This window comes from Calonectris borealis, chromosome 7, assembly GCF_964195595.1.
Source record: "Calonectris borealis chromosome 7, bCalBor7.hap1.2, whole genome shotgun sequence".
NCBI lineage: Eukaryota > Metazoa > Chordata > Aves > Procellariiformes > Procellariidae > Calonectris > Calonectris borealis.
The window spans coordinates 34,655,377-34,675,604 of record NC_134318.1 but is presented as its reverse complement, the minus strand read 5'-3'; the positions used below and the strand labels follow the sequence as shown (position 1 = coordinate 34,675,604).

At 37.3% G+C, this 20,228-nt stretch overlaps 1 protein-coding gene across 1 annotated transcript; it reads left to right on the top strand.

Annotated features, from left to right (window-relative positions):
* The first annotated feature begins 23 nt into the window (after window positions 1-23).
* On the top strand, window positions 24-19,389 carry DCLRE1A (DNA cross-link repair 1A). The gene is made up of 9 exons (XM_075155105.1): window positions 24-989; window positions 2,573-4,144; window positions 6,078-6,211; window positions 7,384-7,502; window positions 9,229-9,372; window positions 10,293-10,438; window positions 11,487-11,641; window positions 17,825-17,966; window positions 18,617-19,389. Exons 1-9 carry the CDS (start codon window positions 572-574, stop codon window positions 18,781-18,783), a joined length of 2,997 nt encoding a protein of 998 aa, XP_075011206.1. The 5' UTR covers window positions 24-571; the 3' UTR covers window positions 18,784-19,389.
* The last annotated feature ends 839 nt before the right edge of the window (window positions 19,390-20,228 follow it).

Below are 20,228 nucleotides of genomic sequence, written 5' to 3'. Positions count from 1 at the left end.
GCCCGCGGGGAGGCAGCCGCCCTCGGTGCCCGCGGCGGGAGCTACGCGCGGGGCCGCCGGCGGCAGGGAGCACGGCCCCTCCCGGCAGCGCCGTGCCGGTGCCGGCCTCACCGTGTGGTGACTCCCGGCAGCGATCCCGTGGCTGAGCTCTTCGTCGTTTTCTTTTAAAATCTTCCTACCTGGGGGCAGCGAGGTGGCAGTCAGGGGAACGGGCCTAGCTGGGCTTCACCTTCCGAGGCCGGGTTAGGTGCTTACGAGAGGGATAGCTGAAGGAAATGGCTCACCCTGCAAGTCGTTCTGCATCTTATAGACTTGGGTTCTGTTTAACAGGAGTAATTACAAATATTCAAAGAGACGCGCATTAAATTATTTTTAGGATAGGATCCACCATGCTTCTGTCCCATCAAGGACTGCTGTTTGGTTTGTGGCCCAGTGTTGCTTTTTTTGAATGGAGTTCAGGTGCTTTTCTTCAGATAGTGAAGGCGGGAGGGAAGAGAAAACAAATTAGCGGAAGGAAAGGTAGATTTGTGAACTGTTGCTTAAAAGCAAGGAGAATATTTCATGTGTTGCCATGTCTGACGATGCTTTATTGGAAGAGGACATTTGGGAGTACAAATCCATTAGGAAGCAAAAGCATCAGAGCAATTCAGAGAGCATCTCTACACCTGTGCAGAAAGTAAGTGATGGCAAGTGCAGGCCAAAAAGAAAGAGAAATAGAAACAAAAAAAAATCCGTAGAAAAAAATGATACGCTTCAGAAAACCGAGCAGAGATCAAGGCCAAATCAGGATGTAGATCAATGTAAAGATGACAGTAGTGTGCACTCCCAGGAGAGCGTGAGTAGCCTGACGGAACAGAGCTCACAAAATGCAAAGCCCGTCCATGACGGATACTGTCCGAGCTGCCAGATGCCTTTCTCTTTGCTGTTGGTCCAGACACCTCGATGGCACGTTGCTGAATGTTTGGATACTCCAGGATCTGTTGGAAAAGGTATGAATAGAAGTAAGAAAAAAGCCTTCAGAGAAAAGTTAAAGGCTCCTCACATAATGTTGCTGTAAACTGTGGTTTTCATATTTAGTTCAAAATCTGAAGTGGTAGTTGGTATGATTTTTAGAATATTATTACTGGTAATTTATCAGTGTTATTTTCATATGACTTTTTTGGTTCTTTGTGAAGAACATGGAAATCTGACATGAAAATCTCATCAGAATCTAATCTCAAAACTTTGTAGAGTAGTGACAAAGATTCATGGTTGTTTGTCAAGCTCCAGTTTTAGTAGTTTATTGAAGAAATTGAAGGTGCATATTTACCGTTTTAAAATAATGGAACCTGTTTCAATTACTAACTCCGTGTCAGCAAAAAAAAACTCAATTAAGAGGTTGCTACTTTTGACACAGACTATCTTTCTCCTTAGGTATAAATTTTATTATCCTGTATCAATGTTGCTGTGTGACTTGTCCAGTTGTCTATGGACAGTTGGAAGCTGAAATCAGTCTGTTAGCCTAATTTACTTGAAATGTTAGCCCCTGATCCAGCATGCTTTAGAAATTTTATACAGAATTACACATGAACATTCCTGTATCATAAGAACAACACAGTTTTGTTTTGAGTTCTGCACGAGAGGAATAAAACTGACTCCAATTGCTAGTTTCATGTGGGGAAATAGCATGTCTCAACAGATCCAGGTATCCAACTTATATTCTTAATACACTTCATAACTTTTGAAAAACAGAAAGCATACGGTCAGGAAACTTGAGTAAAGGCTGTTTAGGTAACACAGTCACTTTTCTTTTTATATCTTTGTAACTTTCCTTGAAGTTTCTTCTTCAGAACAATGAAATGTGACCCCTTTAATCCCAATTTTGGCAGTGGTTTTAACTTAAGGCAGATGTGTTAACACCTCATTTCCATCTCTTACTGCCATAATTAACAGATGAAAAATCCTTCTGATTGGTTTATGCATTCACCTTAAAATCCCCAAAAGTTAGGCTAGCAAACTCTCAACAAAAAAGGCTTAGGGCACAGCCACAGCTTTTTTTGCTGGCATCTGAATCTTGAATACTTTTTTCACAGAAGTAAATACATGACGGGTTTTTTTTAATTTAACGTGTAACCCAGCAGACAATTTGAAATGGAATTTCAGGTTGATTCAGAACCGAGATTTGGTTTATTTTGAAACATGTCTGCTGACCTTTTCTGGTGCTACTGCTATGAGCTTGTTGCTTGCATGTGAGACAATTCTAAACTAGAAGCCATATGATTATATTAGCACAGTATTGAAATAGGGTTAAGTACTCTTGTTGTTAGAGGGCTGTATTAATTCAGGCATAGCGCTATATTAGCAGCAGCTGTTTGGTTTTAGGTTGGAAGCGTTCTCAATTCTAGCCAGCTCAGGTTTGGAGGTCTTAGCAGCTTGAAAATGACTTTTTACTTCTGCCTTCTGTCCTCCAATAGCTGCGTTTATATGAAAAAGCTTTTAAATTGTGTGTCATGTGTGATTTTTATTATAATAATTATGCCAACTATATTTGCAAATATATTAACATTACTTCTGTGTTTAACTGTTTTCGTAGAGTGTCCTGATGGTTTACTGTGCACTTCCACCATTCCATCCCACTACAAGCGTTATAGCCATTTTCTACTTGCAGCAAGCAGGGCGGGAGATTATCTTGTAAACTCTTCAGCAAATACTTTGGAGAAGAATGTGACATATTCTACTGCTGCAAAGCCCAGCTGTTCCCCAAGTCATGTAGAGGAAATTTCACAGAATGAGAAACCATCTAATAATGTAAAAAATGTCCCAAATGATGACTGTACATTGATGATAGAGAGTTCACCGCAAATGAAGTCTCTAAATATAATCAGTGAAAGTACTTCCTCTTTTGCAGATGTTCAAAAGCCTCAACAGACATGTCAGCTTACACAGACCACAGATAATAGTTGTAAATTTGAATTTTATGACTTTGCATCCTCTCAGGAAAGTGGAACAGGAGAAGATCTGTGTAGTCAGAAAGATACAAGTCAGCCAAGTCTACTACAGTCAAAAGCTGACTTCAGTGACTGTGAAATTTCTTATTCTCCACTGAGTACTTTTGAGGAAAGTGAAGAGGAAACTGAGGAAGAGGAGAAAAAAGTAAAAATATCACAAAATAAATTATTCAAAGTCCAGAACTTTGAAGATGAAGGATCTAATTCTGTGGTGTTTAAAACTTTTGATGGACTTTTCTTACAGCAGAAGCCTCAGTATGAGCATACCAAAATGGGAAATTTCAAACTTAAACAAAACCACTGTGAGGAAGTAAATACATTGAACGATCTAGATCATAGCGTAAAAACACCTTCTCAGAGTCACATGAACAGCAAGTTCTGTAATTCAGCATGTGTAGATAATCAGCATCAGCAAGAGGCGCTACCCAGTGGTTCCTCTTTTCCTTTTAATTGCGAGGAGGTCGAACAGCCAGAATTGACTTCCTCTGCTGCTAAACCAGGTAACACAGAGTCAGAAGATACTTGCGCTTGTGCTTTGGATTCTGCATACATGAGTTCTACCGAGACATCATCACTGCTAGTTGGAGAAGGTGGTGGGCCTCTTCTGACACAGAAAAGTAATGTTTTGAGGGACCCAAATAACATTTTAACTAATACAGATAAAATGACTGCCAATGCAATTGAAAAAATAGCTCGCCAGGAGAGTTTGCAGTCAGTAGTGGAGAAAGAAGGAAATCTTAATACAACTGCTGTGTGCTTTCCCAGCCTCATCTATAAAACAGAGTCATCTCTTTCTTTAGCAAATATGAATGTGAAATCCAGTTCTGCTAAAGAACTCAAACAAATGGACATTGGTGTTTTCTTTGGATTAAAACCCAAAGTAAAAGAGGAGAGCAAAGGAGAGACTCCTTTGAGTGAGGGAAAGCAGGTATCAAGTTCAGTAACTCCCAATGGAAAGAGGCCCAGACAGCAAAAAAGGAAAGCTGAAGGGTCTGTGGAAGATGTAGAAGCAGTTACAGAAAGTTCAAGTAAAAATGGAGCCTTTGCAGATGTAAGTTCTGGTGGCCAACGAAGGTGGAGAAAAAAAATTAAAGAATTACCTGCTACAGGTGAAGGAACAAGAAAAAAACACTGCCCTTTCTACAAGAAAATACCAGGTGAGAGATAACTCTTGCTTTTTGTAGAGGTTAACTAATTTTGGCTTGGGTGTTGTGTTTTTTTTCCTAATTTTAGGCTTCAGTATTCTTCACTCTTCATAACCATATAGACTGCAGCTCATAATGAATTTTCTTTCCTCCATCTAAGTTGATAAAATCTTGTGTAGGTGCAGATCTCCAGAAGAAGGTGATTGCAGAACTAGAGTCAGCAATGGCTTCATCAATGAAGTACAGTGAAATAGTTATCTCAGGAAAATTATTTCAAGGACTGATGTTTTCATGTTTTTGACAGAGAAAAAAATACGCAGTATTGAAAGATGGATCTACTTTCTTAAATGATTTTGAATATATCCCTTGTTAATATTCACTCCTAATTCCTGAATTTAATCTTTTACATTGCTTCAGTTGTGCCTGAAAATAGGGCTGTCAAATAGCAATTATTTCCTTACACTAAGTTAAAAAAATTGAGTTTAATTTTGTATTTGAAATTCACGAGTATTGGCAATATGAAGTACTACAACTGTGAAAACAAAGAAATGAAAACCAAGCAGAAGAATTTAGCTAAAGAAACAGCCAAGAATTTCTCAGAATCTCCTCAAGCAATTACATAAAATACAGGATGATGGATCAGTGGCTTAAAAAGCTTCAGTTCCTCCTTTTGTTTACCACTAACGGACTGTCTTAGTCTTAGGTAGGTATTTGAGGAAGCCAAATAGAAATATATTAGTGATCCTAAGTGCCCAGCTCCTGCTTGAAGACCCGTAAGTCTTTGTGGGGTTATACCAGTATCATGGGTTCCATGGGCTTAGAGAATTTTCCATATATAGTAAATTTGAAGAGCAGACTCCTATGCCTACAATGCAATTTTGAAGTTGCCTTGTTATAATCTATATTATCTTTGTTCTGAATTTTGTTACTACATTTGATGTATATTTGACTCATATTTTCTATGTTGCTAATGATACGTATTTATCCCCATGGCCTAGTATAATTCAGCCTCCCTGAAGTTTTGAGTTTGGTACCTCTCAAACACTTGGGGATTTTTTGGTTTGTGATTTTTAATTAGCAGACTGCAATGTTTTTTTGGAGTTGCAAATACTTGAAGTTCTAGCCTCAACTAAGTATAACTATTTCTAGTTCTCCTAGAAGATCTGGGAAATTTGTGTAACATAAAATGCAAAATATTTGAGTGCCACCAGGTGAATTAGTTCTATGCGCTATTTGGTGGTTTTAAGAAAGTGTAACCCAATGTGAAAGGACCATTTGTCAGTATGTTTGCATTTTAAAAAAATTACGTTTGCAGAGAAAAAGGCTATCTTCTATACAGCTGTCTTTATGCAACATCTTTATACAAACACCTCACTGAAAGCATACAATGGCAAATCAGTCACGTTTCATCTCAGCAGATATATTTGAAGACCCCGGATTGCTTGCTTGATAATTATATGGTAGCACGTTTTAAGAGGAATATTAAATGTAGAATAATTGAAAAATTGCAGTTTGATCTCAAAGTGCATTTTGTTAAGCTGTAGTTACCTGTTTTATTTTGTGTTGAGACGTTGGTATTAGATTTTAATCTACGTGAACTTTCAAAAATACCAGCTGAATGCAGATAAATGTGTTTTATTTGCTTAACCAGTTGCCATCTGTATAGGATGGCAGCTGAGCAACAAACAGTTGGGAGGCCTGTGAAAGTATTTCTGTGTGGACACTTTGTTAAGTTTTTGTTTTAATAAGTGAAAATCTTTTTTGTGACTGTTAACTCATATGCAAACCAAACTCATCTTTAAATGGCCCCTTCAACTGTATGCAGTGGAACTGTATTACCTTTTAATTTGGAAGAAAGAAAAAAGAACAAAAGGAACATCTAATCAAAAACTAGTTCTGAACTATGTGTGTTTACTGACTGGCTTCTTTTCCCTTTTTGCTGTAGGAACTGGTTTTACAGTTGATGCCTTCCAGTATGGAGAAATTGAAGGCTGCACAGCTTATTTCCTTACTCATTTTCACTCTGATCACTATTGTGGGCTAACAAAAAACTTCATGTTTCCAATCTACTGTAATAAGGTAAGGTTTTCCAAGATTACTAGATATTATCAAATCCATATGCAACTATAATCACTTTTATACTGATGAAAGTAAATAGAAGATCAGAGGTTACATTGTTGGGTCAATTAGGCACAGTGGATATGTATAGGGGAATCTGGGTTTCCTTTGTAAGAAATTCTTACCCCGATTTGACTGATGAATATTAGTGAAACTTCCCTGTCTAGATACCATGAAAAAATTCAGGTTTAAAAAGATCTCTAGAGGTCATATAGTCCTGCACAGTGTGGGTCTAACTTCAAAGTTAGATCAGACTACAGAGGGCATTCATCAGTCAAATTTTGAAAACAGGACAGATTCCACTATATCTCCTCGCAACCTGTCGCAGTGCTTACCCGCTCTGAAATTTTTTCCTAATATACAATTGCAATGTCCCTTTTTGCAACTTGAGACTGTAGCTTGTTCTTTTTGTGTTCATCGTGGAGAAGAATCTGGCTCCATCTTCTCTATAACTCTATTCAAGTGATGGAAGTCTGAAATTAAATTCCACTTAAGCCATCTCTTCTCCACATTCAGTAAATGGAGTTGTTCTAGCTTGGTCCTGTGTGTCCTGTGCTTCAGGCTGCTGAATGGCCAAGGCTGCCATTAGCTATCATATGTCCACCCAATTCTTCTTTACTCATAACATGGTAGGGCCCCTTGCCTAATCAACCTATCCAGGAACCTGCATCAAAAATCTATTTCTGATTTACTCTGGAAGTCTCCTGCAATGGTTGTGTCCCGTGTTGCCCTTCCAGTAGGTGTTGGGGTGACTGCAGTCCCCCATGATAAAATCCAGGGCCTGTGACCTGGAAGTTTCTTCAGTTGTTTAAAGAAGGCTTTGCCTACCTCCTCTTCTTGACTTGGCAATCTGTAGCAGATGTTATTCCCCCTTGTTTGCCTCCTCTCTGATTCCAATCCATAACCTGTTGACAGGCTTTTAAAAGTTTGCTTTTTTAAGACAGCTTTTTTCAGTTTGCCTTTTGAGAGGTGAAATGCTACTGAAAGGCTTGATTAGACCCAGGATCTCATAGTTTCTCATAGTTTCTCTCTAAGCCAGACAGTCTGGCTTTGAAAGCCTTTGTTTCTAAAATAAACAAAGGCTTTTTTTAGATCTTTTTCCTATTCCATATTAAATCCTTTCCCTGTTACAGATAACTGGCAACCTGGTGAAGAGCAAACTTCGAGTCAAAGAGCAGTACATCCATGTGCTGCCGATGGACACAGAATGTATAGTGAATGGGATCAAAGTGTTGTTGCTTGATGCCAATCAGTATGTATCATTGCATTTGTTGTGCAATATTTGTATGTATAGAATATCGAAGATAAATAGCTGTGCAGATACAATTTATGTTTTCATGATTTTTAGGTTTCAGTGGATCTGAAAAAATAAGTATGAAAATATTTCACGTTCCTGAGCTGGCTTACTAACATGCGTTTTCACTTCAGAAGTGAATTAGGCATGTAGGAGCCTCGATTTCTTGCAAGTAGTTAGCTTTTGAAATAGGTGAATTATTTTTGAAAATGAAACTTGGGCTTTTTGATAATTTTAGCTTCACTTTATTTTTTTGGTTGTAATGAGTACATACTGTTAACCACACATAGCTCCATAATTTTTAAGCTTGTTGAGGGGTTGAATGATTTTTCTAGTGGTCTGGACACTTTAGTTTTTGGTGTCTAGTTGGGAACATCTTATATTTGATCATCAGATAAGTTAGGTTTCTGTAGCTTCAACTGAAGATAGTGAAATCTTCAGCTAAAGAAAAATACAGTGCTTTGGATCCAGGGAGAGACAAAACCTAGCCAACATTTTGAAGATTGAACTTTAAAGAAAAGCCTCTTGAAATGTGTGACAAAACTTCTACTGGATTCAGTGATAAAGGGTGAGATCTTTGTCCAATGTTACACTGGCACTGTGTGGTAATGCTGGATTTAAAGTTCAGTAGCACCTGACTTCCAGCCCTGTGCTCTTGCTGTTCTGCCTGTTGGTACCTTATTTGGCTATGGGCTAGAGGAAAAGTCTTTTCCCTGAAGTATATATTGAAACACAGCACTGTGTCACAGCTGGTTTGAATATTACTTATCTTAGGATTTGTTTATAGTTGGAGAGATAAGATTCCATGAAGTCCTTTGAGAACCCTTTCTGGGAATGAAGGAAGCCTTGTTGCTTATGTAACTTGGACACTTTTCATTTTTCCTGTTTGTCTCTCTGATCCCCTGCTTCAATTTAAAAGGCATATAAACCTTAGGTACAAAGTTCAACTTTTTGGAGAGTTCACCAATTCTGTCATTTTAGCTCTGATTCATGCCAGTTTTTCCTTTTTTGAGATTTCATTTACCGTTTACAGATGATTCATGTCCGAAATAGTCCCGCTTTGGTTTTCCAGTCTAAGCACTTGCCCTTCAGACAACTTTGGCGAGGAACTGCAGAAGGTGCAATGGATTCACTGTGGCCAATAAGAGAAGTGTATTTATAACCAGAGAATTCTGGATGGAGGATAACATTTAAAATCTGCAAATAGAATTTAAAAGGAAATGCTTCAGTAAGTCCTGCAGGAATGAAGATGCATCTGCAATAATACAATTCTGTTGCTCCTGAATAAGAATGCTGCTCCTCTTTGGTGTGCTGATTGCCCTTTAAATCAAGTAATAGAACCTCAGAGATTGCAACTGAGGCAGCATCTTTGTCGTACCTAAAAGAAGACAGAGCATCCCAAAAAGGCAGTTAATGCTTGATTACTTTACTGTTGGTGTGGTTTTTTTCTTCCCTCCATCTCAGCTGATAGCTCAAGTCTAGCTTGTCTATGGCCATAAGGTTAGCTTCAGAGTTCCCTCAAAAATCAGGAATTTCTAGCTAAATTAGGCTGCATAGTAGCTGTGATTTAAAATGCTGTTCTGCACACCTTCCTGCTACTGAAGAGTGGTATATCTCTTAAGGCAGTTTATCAGTATAGAGAACTAAAATAACTTGTATGGGGTTTTTTGTTTGTTTGTTTCAGTTGTCCAGGTGCAACAATGATCCTTTTCTGTCTACCTAGTGGAACTGTTATTCTGCACACAGGAGACTTCAGGGCAGATCCTTCTATGGAGCGCTACCCTGCTTTGAGTGGTCAGCAAGTCCACACTCTTTACCTTGATACCACGTAAGTTGCGTTTAATTTTTTTTTTTTCAATGTAACCCTCTTTTCAGCTTAGTAAGACTTTATATGAACCAAATAAATGAAAGTATAAATGACATTACTATTTTAACACTTGTTAGCTCTATTTAGTGTTGAATAAAATCAGATATTTATTGAAAGTCCGTGCATGTCTAGCTTGTTCATCTGTTATGCTGTTACATGAGAGAATAAAAGTGGGTAGTGGAAAAGGTGCTAAAGTATTTGCTGAGATGGCCTTATTATTTATAAGTATTATTAAATTCTGGGTGTCAAAATTCATACATTGAGTGTTCAGCTCTAAAACAAAAGGTTCATGGAACATTGGCTTTATGTGGATTCAACTCTGCTGTGAAAAGGGGTGTGGGGGAATTCAGAGTGAAAGAATGCCAAACGGTTAAATCATTTGTCCAGGTTTTCATTAGACCTTTCTCTGACTCATGTATATAAAATTGTTTTTCTGTGTATGATGACTAATGCCCAGCTGCAGTCTTTTATTTCTGTTCCATATGCTTCTGTGAATGAATAATGCCTTATGTTGTGGTTTGTGTGCATGACAGAAAGTAGATATAAGGATGTAATTAGTTCGTGATACAAATATCTAGCTTGAAAGAGCAGTTGGTATTTATAGAGAAAAAAACTGGAGAATTGAGTGTCAGTGTCAGACAAGTGAATAGTTGTAGAGAAAAGACTGATATACTCAATGTAAATTTTATTGCAACAATTTCATCTGGGCAGGTCGGTAGTTTCTAATAAAGAGATTGCAAGTAGACTGAAATTATATAGAAGGATAAGATCTTTTTCATTACTTTGTTATTGTATGCGTGCGGTTTTGAGGGTCGTTCTGGTAAATTCAGATGTCTTCTATCTTGTGTAATGAAGTGGTATATCTTGTTTCCTTGCCCCAGATACTGTAGTCCTGAATACACTTTCCCTTCTCAACAAGAGGTTATCCAGTTTGCTGTCAATACTGCCTTTGAGACAGTGACTTTAAACCCACGCACTCTAGTTGTCTGTGGTACTTATTCCATTGGAAAAGAAAAAGTTTTTTTAGGTATGTAAAAGAAGTGTACTGGATCAAATAACTAAATAAATATCTAAGTCAGTGTTAAGAGACCTTTTTCTTGAAGATGTGAAGGGTCACTTGGTGGTCAGATATTTTGTAAAGAAATTAAATATATTTAGTAATCCTACTGCTAATTTTTTAGTTTTCTAATCAATAAGTTCTAGCTTTCTGAAATAAATATTTTTCTGCCATGTTTACAACCCCCCCGAATATACAGAAGGCCAATTTGGGTATGAAAGGAATGAACCTATTTAATTGATTGTGGTGAGAAAATTGCTAATGGCAATTAAAAAAACATAAGTGAGGTCTTTATGACATTTTTGGTATTAATAATCTCATGTTGTCAAGAAACAGCAAAGGGATATAATTATTCTTAAAATTCTATTTTGCCAACCGTTTTTCTTTCCAGAAAGAAATATTACGTATTTTCCTAAATATTTATAGTAATCAGTTTTAATGAAATGAATTTTAACAAAGCATTCCCCAAAGTAAAACACATCTTTTCTGGCTTAATGAAAGTCTTGTGTGCTTGGCTTCACTCAGTTACAGCATTAGGAACCAACATGATTGCTCAAATGTATACTCTAGAGCAGGCAGCTGTGTACCGTTTGTGCTTTTGAGTATATTTAAAATCATACAAGATTTACTTTCACTGAAATGTCGTCTGTCTTTAACGTGGGCTGTTTGTTGCATGTTCCAAAAACTGTACGTTTCTGGCTTCTTTGAAATAAATACCAGTTCACGTCCATAACGTTCTACCAAAGAAATATGACTTAGAACTTATCAATGTACTTCTATTTCTCTTTCCAATTGTCATACACAATTCTGGTGGTAAAACGTAGGAGCCAGAGTTTTTTAATAGCCATTACAGGTTTCTCTTCTTAATTTTAGAATATGAAACACTGTATCCTGTTGAATATGAATTTTTTTCAATAGTAAAAATGATCCAGTGCAATAATTAGGAATATCTCCAAACAAGCAAAAAATGAACTCTTATAATTTTCTTTATCTGATTTCTTCCCAATTAATCCTAAAGCAATTGCTGAAGTTCTGGGTTCAAAAGCAAGTATGTCCCGTGATAAGTACAAAACACTGCAGTGCTTGGAGTCAGCAGCTGTTAATTCCCTCATCAGTGTGGACTGGGATGGTACTTTGCTTCATGTTCTTCCCATGATGCAAATTAATTTTAAGGTAAGTTCAGTTGATTAAGTTCTGTTGATTAACCTGCTGGCTAATCTTACTGTTGGCTCCTCCCAACCGGTGTTGTGTTTAGTGCTTTTTAACCTCTTGTCAGATCATATTTATTTAGTAAAGTTTTGACATGTAGCAATACATTGAATATGAAATGCAATTAAACATTAATATCTCTCTCCAAGCATGATGCACAGAAAGTGTAATTTCACTTCAATGCGGTGCTTGTGCAAGATAAGATGAGGTTTGTTCAAAGGCTTGCCCTTTATGGGCCTTTTTGAAGTAGAGTTATGTAATGACTGCAGGATCTGTCCTATTAGCAATTAATATATTGTGACATGGAGTCCCTCTTTTCAGCCTGTCTTTTACCTGGTATGATGTAGGAAAAGACAAAGGATTTGGGGCCTGTGCGTCTCTCTGTTTTGAGGCAGCCTGTGAACATGGCCAACTTCCAGTCTGGTGTTTGATAAAAAAGCAAGAGAGTTCTGCATGTTCCTCTCAGTTCAATTTCCATGTATTTATAATGATATTTCCGTCTTTTAAAAGAATATTCTCTCTTCTTCTGTGCTGAAGGTTTACGTGGAGATAGGCTACTTGAAAATCAGAGAAAACTCACACATAAACAAATACACCCATTCAGTGAATTGAAGGACACCTCATATATACACATGCTTTAGTTTTTCCACACAATCTTGTCTAATATCTGTAGCAAAAGCAAGTAAACCAGTTTATTTTAAGACATTGTTTCATTTAAGTCGACTTCAAATGCACACTTCAGTTGAGATTTGAGACAGTGGGTTTTTGTTGTTGAGAGTTCTTGTGGGAATTTCTTAGTTAGGAAAGGTGACTAATTCCTGGGGGGAAAGGAAGTTTTTTCTAAATATACTAAAAAATACAGAATGGCATTAAGGCAAAGCAGCAGGCTCTAGATTAAAGGTAACTTGGAAGAAAGAGAAAAACAGTGGTCGCTTACGCCTTACGGACTTGGATTCATTTTCCTGCTTTGCTTCAGGCCTGCTGTGCCATCTCAAGCAAATCCTTCAGAGCAAGATGGTATTTAGCTGCAGGACCAGTCAAGGTCAGAGTTGACCTAAAAAGGAGAAAAAGAGGCTATACAATTTGGATGGGAGCTGCAGGAGATAGAACTTAATATCTTAATGTTTTAATGTTGTTCTATAATCTTTTCCACGGTGGGGCAGAAAATGAGTAATGGAAATGTGTATGGATTTATTTTTAATGTGTGGTGTTGTCTTAAACAGTAATATATTTTAGTTTCTTCTGCAGATTTTTGGGTTGTTATGTGATTCTGCTGTCATGTGTCCCAGTGTGTATGGCATACTCATGTAGCTGGACTTTAAGGCAGAGGGTGTGATTATACCACAGGGATGTCTAGACAGCCTTACTTCTCAGAGAGAAGCAGTTGTATCATGTGCAGGGTCTCACCTCTGAGAATAGGAGTTTCTAGGCAAATTTACAGCGTGCCAGAAGTGTTGCCTGGACCCTGGAAAGGGCCAGGAAAGATTAAAGGCATAATGATCTAGTGGACAAAAGTCCTGGTGTAACAGCCATGGTCCTCTGTACTGGGGCTTTGACTTCATGTGTGAAGTTGTTGGAATGTGGCCTCATGCTATCATTAGTAATTTTGTGTCCATGTAAGTTAGGCATGCTAGGTAGACTTCCAGAGTGCTAAACATCTGATGAGGCCAGTAGCTAGATGAATGCCCAGGTGGAATGTAGTATCAGTAAAATGTGGAGAATGTTAAATGCTTAAAGACGGATTCATATGACCATTTATGTTATTTCTGCTCCAGCAGAATCAGTAAACATGACCTCAGAAAAGACAATATTTTTAAGAATTAATTATCTGATCACTTGTAATCTCGTTCTAGTTAAAGAATGATGAATGATATCATCCTGTTTTTACAGACGATGTAAATGTTGATGTCACCATCTCCAGTTGCATGTTTTTCTCTTCTGCTGGATTATACAGGTTTTGTCCTGAATTACTGGCTCATTACTGGGAAAGCCAGAATTTTTTAGTGATCCTCATCACTAAATACCAATGCCTTTGTTATCTTCTGGGTCTCTCCTACCTCTTCTGTTTTATTTGATCCCTAGCCCTATCCAAAACCACAATCCTACTTCTTAATTTGGGCTAATTTCCTGCTCATGTGGTTTCAGCTGCGAACCTACAAATCCATGAAATCCTTATGGGAGTATTCTCAGTCAAAAGCTCAGATTCAGTCCTTATTTAGTAAATTAAGTACATCTGTGCTCTTGTCCATCAGTTGCCTTTTTAGTAGAATGCAAATAGCCAAACCCTGATGGCATATTATAGTATCTCTTAGAAGCTCCAGTTTTATACCCTGTTTTTCCCTGTTACGCTCTTTACTAATAGGAAAGAACCAAATCTGTCTGTACTCCAGGCTTGAGAGTTTTAAGAACTATACATGATTCTTCTGCCTTTTATTACTGAAAAACTTCTCTGCTCTGTTTCTAGATAAAGAACAAAAAAAAGCTGCATAAGCTACACGTGCTTACCACAACTGAAGCCTAGTTTGCGGTAACTGTTGATAAAACCGTACTTGCCCAAGGAAAGCTTCCATGTTTCCATAGCTGACTGCTCCCTAAATCTGGATGCCCACAGCTTTCTACCCTGAGTAGAAAGGAAATGAGTTCATTGTTTTGAGATGCTCCTGCATATGCTTCCTTGTTCACAGGCTTTCTGCTGTGATCAAGGGCTTTTTTTTTTCCTGATCATTGAGTCTCCAGATTGCTGGAAAATAATTTTTTTTATAAAATTGATATTTTTTGCATGCATATTCAGGAATTTTAGAAGTATTTTTGCAGTCTCTGTGTTGTGAATATTTTTTTCCTTTTGGTGGCATTGTCCAGCTATTTAATTCCAGTTTTGGGGCTATCTGAAATCTGCTTTTCTCCATGTTGATTTTCAGAAGTAATATCAAGCATGTTTTTTCATTTTGGAGTCAGCTGTTTTATTGTTTGTGAACAACTAGCTTAGCTGTTCATGTATGATTTATAAACACTGTATTGATTCAGCAGAGAGTGTCATTCACCTAAAAGCCACAGGCGCTTAGAAAAGTACAGAAACCTCTCTCTGTCTTTTCCCTAGTTACCAGAGTTTAAAGACTAATGTTGGAATCTTCTGCCTAGAACTGAAGCAAACAAAAATGAATAGTGACCATAATTGTGTTAAATCCACTATGAAAAACAGGTGGATCAGTGAATGTTTTTTGACAGGTTGAAAGATGATTTTTTGTAAACCCACAGCATCCTCAGAATATGTGCTACACCCTAGATTTTCACTTGGCCAAAGACTTGATGACCATCATGTATGGTACGTTTCCCTTTTCTGCTTGAGCTGTCTGTGTCAAGTTGTGCACGTTTCTATACAAATGCAGCCACAGTGAGGGAAACTGTGCTACCTGGCTTGAATGTTTCCATCACTTTTTATCTTCAAACATTTATTTGAATATTGAATTCTGGGCAATTTTCTATCGCTGCATCAGGGGTTGTGTCGCTGTCCCAAAAATCTGTTGAAGAAACAAGTTCAAATTTGAGAAGAAAGCACATCTTTTCTGCTTTATAAATTCATATAGATAGTCTTGATCTGTAGTTAGGATGAAAGCAGTCCCATTCATAATATTGAATGCCTGGCCAGGTATCACCAGACTTGATGTATTTTATCTAGGCCTTATGACTGCCGCCCTGAACAGAACCAGTACTTGACATGAGAGTTTGGCTAAGATGTGTGAATTCTGAAGGGTAAAACTAGAAAGAACAAGCCGTAGGGGATCAGAGGTAGCAAAAATACAGTGGCAGAGGAGTAGGTTTTTTGTGTTGTCATATTGGTGTTGGATTCAATGGAGTTCTTTCTGTTCATTTGGTTTTTTCCTATGTATAGCTCTGGCTTTCTTGAGGAGTTTATTTATTAGGAGTTGATATCAAACTTTCTTCAGGTGTTGCCTGGGTCAAAACTGAGATGACATGCTGTAGATTCATGCTCTGGATATTCTTAATGGATAACATTTACATAAATTAAAAATATGTATAATTTTTACATGTGTGATTTTTTTATTAAAATATTTATAAAAATAAAACATTGATTGCTGCAATATTGCAAGTGGACTTGATACATGAAAAGGAAAGATTTAAAAAAAAAAAAACTCAAAAGAGATGTGGTACTTCACTGCAATACTTGCTTTTACTCCAGTAAAATACAGGGATTGCTGTGTGTACTGATGAATAGGTGTTCTTGAATCAGCCAAATGAGTTTAAGTGGTGTTAGGGCTGATTGTAAATTAACTATTTAATCATGTTTGAGTCTTCTTGTACCTTATGGAATCCATTTGCATGTACTGCTGACTTTAGTGACACTGTAGATAATAAGCTGTCATGGTGATTGAAGGAGGTTGTTTTAGCAATGAAATACATTTTCCATTTTAAAAGGACGAAGGTTTAGAACAGTGTGGGCTAAAGAAATAAAAGAAGAAATTGTAATGTGTATTTAAAGTGGATTTGTTCTAAACACTGTAGTAATTTGTTTTGTAGAAAGAGGCCATCTTTTCTAAAATGCATGCGTGGTTCTTCTGCAACAAACAATTTTTTGTAACAGTCAAAAATTGAGGCTTCTGCCACTTGAATATGCAGTGGAAGATTTCCAGAGAACTGGGGTCTTCAGGTCTGTGCACCTCTCTTATGTTGCTTAGCTCAGTAATGTCTTGTACTAGCATTGGGGTGAGATTTTCAAAAGTGCCTGTGACTGAAATGTACAAATAATTTTTTATGAGATTGAAATTACATCCTTAATGTGAATGTTGCATACTTGATTTATAACAAAATTTGAAAGCAGATTAGCATGGGTTAATATAATAATCATTGTATTTGAAGCATTGTATTTAGATTTCATTAGAGCAAGGGGAGCAAATATGTGAATTATTACCTTAAGCTATGTTAATCTTCCTAAAATGAGGCGTGAAGGAGAATTAGACTGCTACAGTTGTATCTTTAATGTAGTGAAGACGGAACGTTTGCAGTGTATTAGCAGCTGAATTATGGCAGCTAGCCATAATTCCTGTTGCTGAATGAAACGTGTTATGGTAGGGTTTTTCTGTTGTTCTTCAATGTGCCCAGTTCGATGGATTCAGTATGTTGCTACTGGACATTGTACTGAAGGTGCTATTAAATGTGGCAGTGTCACAGGCAGCTTTCTGCTTCCCTGTTTAATAATTTTCAAGTATCTGACAGGTTAGTTAGTGTTCTATCACAGCCTATCTATCCCCCTCTCCCCACCTTTTTTTAATCAGTCTTTATATCAGCAGCAGGAAGACAAATACAAAATAAAGTTTATGATTTTGAGTTCTATAATCTTGTAGGGCTTTCAAATGGAGAATGTGCCTTTAAGATTTTATACAGGAAATTGACTTTCTGTTTTTGGTTTGAGATAATACTGACTTCACTTTATCCAGGAATAGGATTGTACATTCCTTATACTTCCCTCTCATTCTTTTCTCGATCCTAGCTTAAACAACATCGAAGGCTAACTTAGCCAACTTGGAAACTTTTTCAAGTTAATTTTTTTTAGAGTGAAGAGATGAGAGGTGGTTTCCTTCCTATCATGAATGGAGATGTGGTAAAACATGGTTTAGTGCTCAGAGCAATACTCAACTCATGCACTGGCTTGCTGCAATTTTTTGCATAGTTCACTTAATCTCTGAGCGCTTCTGGGCATAAGCAGATGTTAGGATGTCAGTGGCACTTTAAATTAACCAGATGATTTTGCACTGAAGCAGGCTTTCATCATCTTTTGTCACCACTCAGCTGCAAGAGTGCTGACCTCCGGCCGAGAGGAGGAAATGAATGACTTAGGGGGCAATATCTATAAGAAGATGTGATTACGCCTTATGTGTTCTGATCTGTAATGCATAGCTGTTAATATGTGCTTATTGAGATGAAGCAGTTGAGATCCTAAGGTACAAGGTGCTCTGCAAATGTAAATATTTATCATTAATAATTTCAAGGCAGATGGTATTTAAAATAAAAAAGTTCATATCAAAACATGAAAATAAAATTTAGTCTGAAGTTTCTCCGTCATGAAATCTCCAACCTTTAGACTAATGAGCTATTTAATAAGATTCAGTATACGCTATATTCTTTTCACAGGGCTTGCAAGATCACTTGAATAAGTTTTCTGAGAATTTTGATCAAGTGCTGGCTTTCAAACCTACTGGGTGGACCTATTCTGATTCATGCCTTTCTCTGGTGGATATCAAACCTCAGACAAGAGGAAAGATCACCATATATGGTATAAGAGTGGTAAAGATTCAGTGCATTTAGTTTTGTGTGGATGGTTTTCATATTTTTATTCTAGAAACTCCTACTATTCATTGTAACCAATGCTTTTTCTGATAACTTGTTGAGAAAGTGAACAGATGGATCTCTCTAGGAGAGATCTGTGAACGAGTAATCGAGGACACTGTAAATGCAGATATTTACATACATTTTGCTCCTGTCCTCCTCTTGCAAATAAAGGCTTTGATATATGTAGAGACTTCAGGGGTGAAATCTTGGCCTAACTGATGCTGGTGGCAGTGCAATTCCAGAGCCAAGATTTCATTCCATACTTCACTTATTTGACAGACTGTGGGTCTTCCTCTTCCTCTCAGTTCTTACTGGTGAGTGGAGTTGAATCTCTTAGAATTTTAACATTCATTTAACCAAATGCTTGGTGTTGCTCAGTTTGCACTGATGAATGACTTGGTAACTTAATGCAAGGTAAGTTTTCCAGAAGGAAAATCTGGGTTTTCGTTTTATCTTAGCTATAAACTTTAGATCTCCAATATGAATTTAAAAAAATATTATCTAAAGTATTTCTTAGCTGGAAGGCTTGCAAAAGTATTTTGGCAAGAAACTAAGTAGACTGACAAATCATATATATGATTTGTTTCATTTCAGGGATTCCTTACAGTGAACACAGCAGTTACCTGGAAATGAAGCGTTTTGTTCAATGGTTGAAGCCACAGAAAATTATTCCCACTGTAAATGTTGGTGACTGGAGAGCCAGAAGCTTGATGGAGAAGCATTTTAGAGACTGGATGATTGAGGGCAGTAGGCATAAATAAATATAAGGAAGAATGTATATTTCAAAGGAGGTAGGCTGGAGTGGCAATTGTGAGTTCCTGTGAGTTTTATTTAACTCCTTTTTCCACGGAGCTTTCTTTAGGGAGGACTAAGCTGCCATTCTCCTGAGAAAGCTGAATTTGGAAAAAAAAAAAAAAGAGCACCTTGCTTTCTCATGTACCTACTACTTATTTTTCCTATAACTTAATAACTTTTTTGCAAATAAATATTTCAGCTTATTTTTATCTTACTCCTTTTTCCCCATTCTTAATTTTCCTCAGATTATGGAGATGCCCAGATGTATAATGCTGGGGGAGAAACCACCTCCAGGTTACTCATTTCTGAAAAGAAGTTATTGTAATAAATGAGACAATACGAAGCTTACGTCACATGCTGTCAATTCAGGCTTCATGCCTTAACTGGCTGTTGTGATTTATGTCTTGTAAACAAAATTTACCTTGTGAGAGAGGATTGGCTCGGGCTCTTGCAGCGTACGTATTTCAGAGAATTATTTTTATAAAAGACATTGCTACCCACATTCCGCTCAAGATTTTCTGTTTGTTTTTTTTTTTTTTTAAACTTTTTTTTTAATAAAGAACCTACATGGAGTCTGTGTGTTCTTTCTGAGCAAAATGCATTTCTGAGAAACCTGTCTGTAACATCTTCAGTGAACATTCTGTGTATGTTGCATGTATAAGATGGCTCTTGCATCCCGGTAGTGCAAATTCTCAGCACATGGTCAAAGCACAGAAGTGGTTCCTCTCCATGTAGTCTCCTACAATGCATTTGAGTTTGCAGGGTTGTATGCACAGGTTTGTTACTTGAATTCTGGAAAAACAAGAAAGGCAAATATTAGTACTGGCAGCAGAAAGGTAAGTTTCATTTTGCATTTTTTCCCCTGAATCCTACCAGATTATCAGTGCTGCTTTTTCTGTATCTGCTTGCTATTTACGATACTGAAGTATGTGGTTGCATGCAGGCACACTAGTATAATTATAACCACTAAAATAAAAACCATTCCAAACTTCTAGGACTTAGAAAAGTTGTATCATGCATAAAGAATCATTCCTCCCCCCCGCCTCCGAATAGCTCATCTGAAAACTTCAATGCTATTTTTTTGTCGGGAAAACATTTCTTTAACAATCAGTGTAAGTATAAACAGATCCTTGTCTTTGAGTGGCGAGCTCTGTAACGTGAAGTCACTTTGTTTTATTTTTGTCAAACTCTGATGGAGAAAAAAGTTCCTATACTGATTCGCAATTCTTTCAGTACATTCACTGAAATATGGCATTGTTTTTATTTTACATGATGCATTATGATAGCTCTCCTTATTGCAAGAACTGCTAACTGTCTTGGATTGGCATGCTCATTCCTCAGATTCCACTCCTTTTTGGAGTAGGTGTGTGAAAAAGTGTCTTTTAGGGCCCTTGCCAATACCGAATCTGAA

Coding starts and splice junctions, on each gene's coding strand:
- DCLRE1A (XM_075155105.1), top strand. CDS start 572: ATGTCTGACGATGCTTTATTGGAAGAGGACATTTGGGAGTACAAATCC. Junction 4,145..6,077: donor TTTCTACAAGAAAATACCAG/GTGAGAGATAAC, acceptor TTTTTGCTGTAG/GAACTGGTTTTACAGTTGAT. Junction 17,967..18,616: donor AGGAAAGATCACCATATATG/GTATAAGAGTGG, acceptor GTTTCATTTCAG/GGATTCCTTACAGTGAACAC.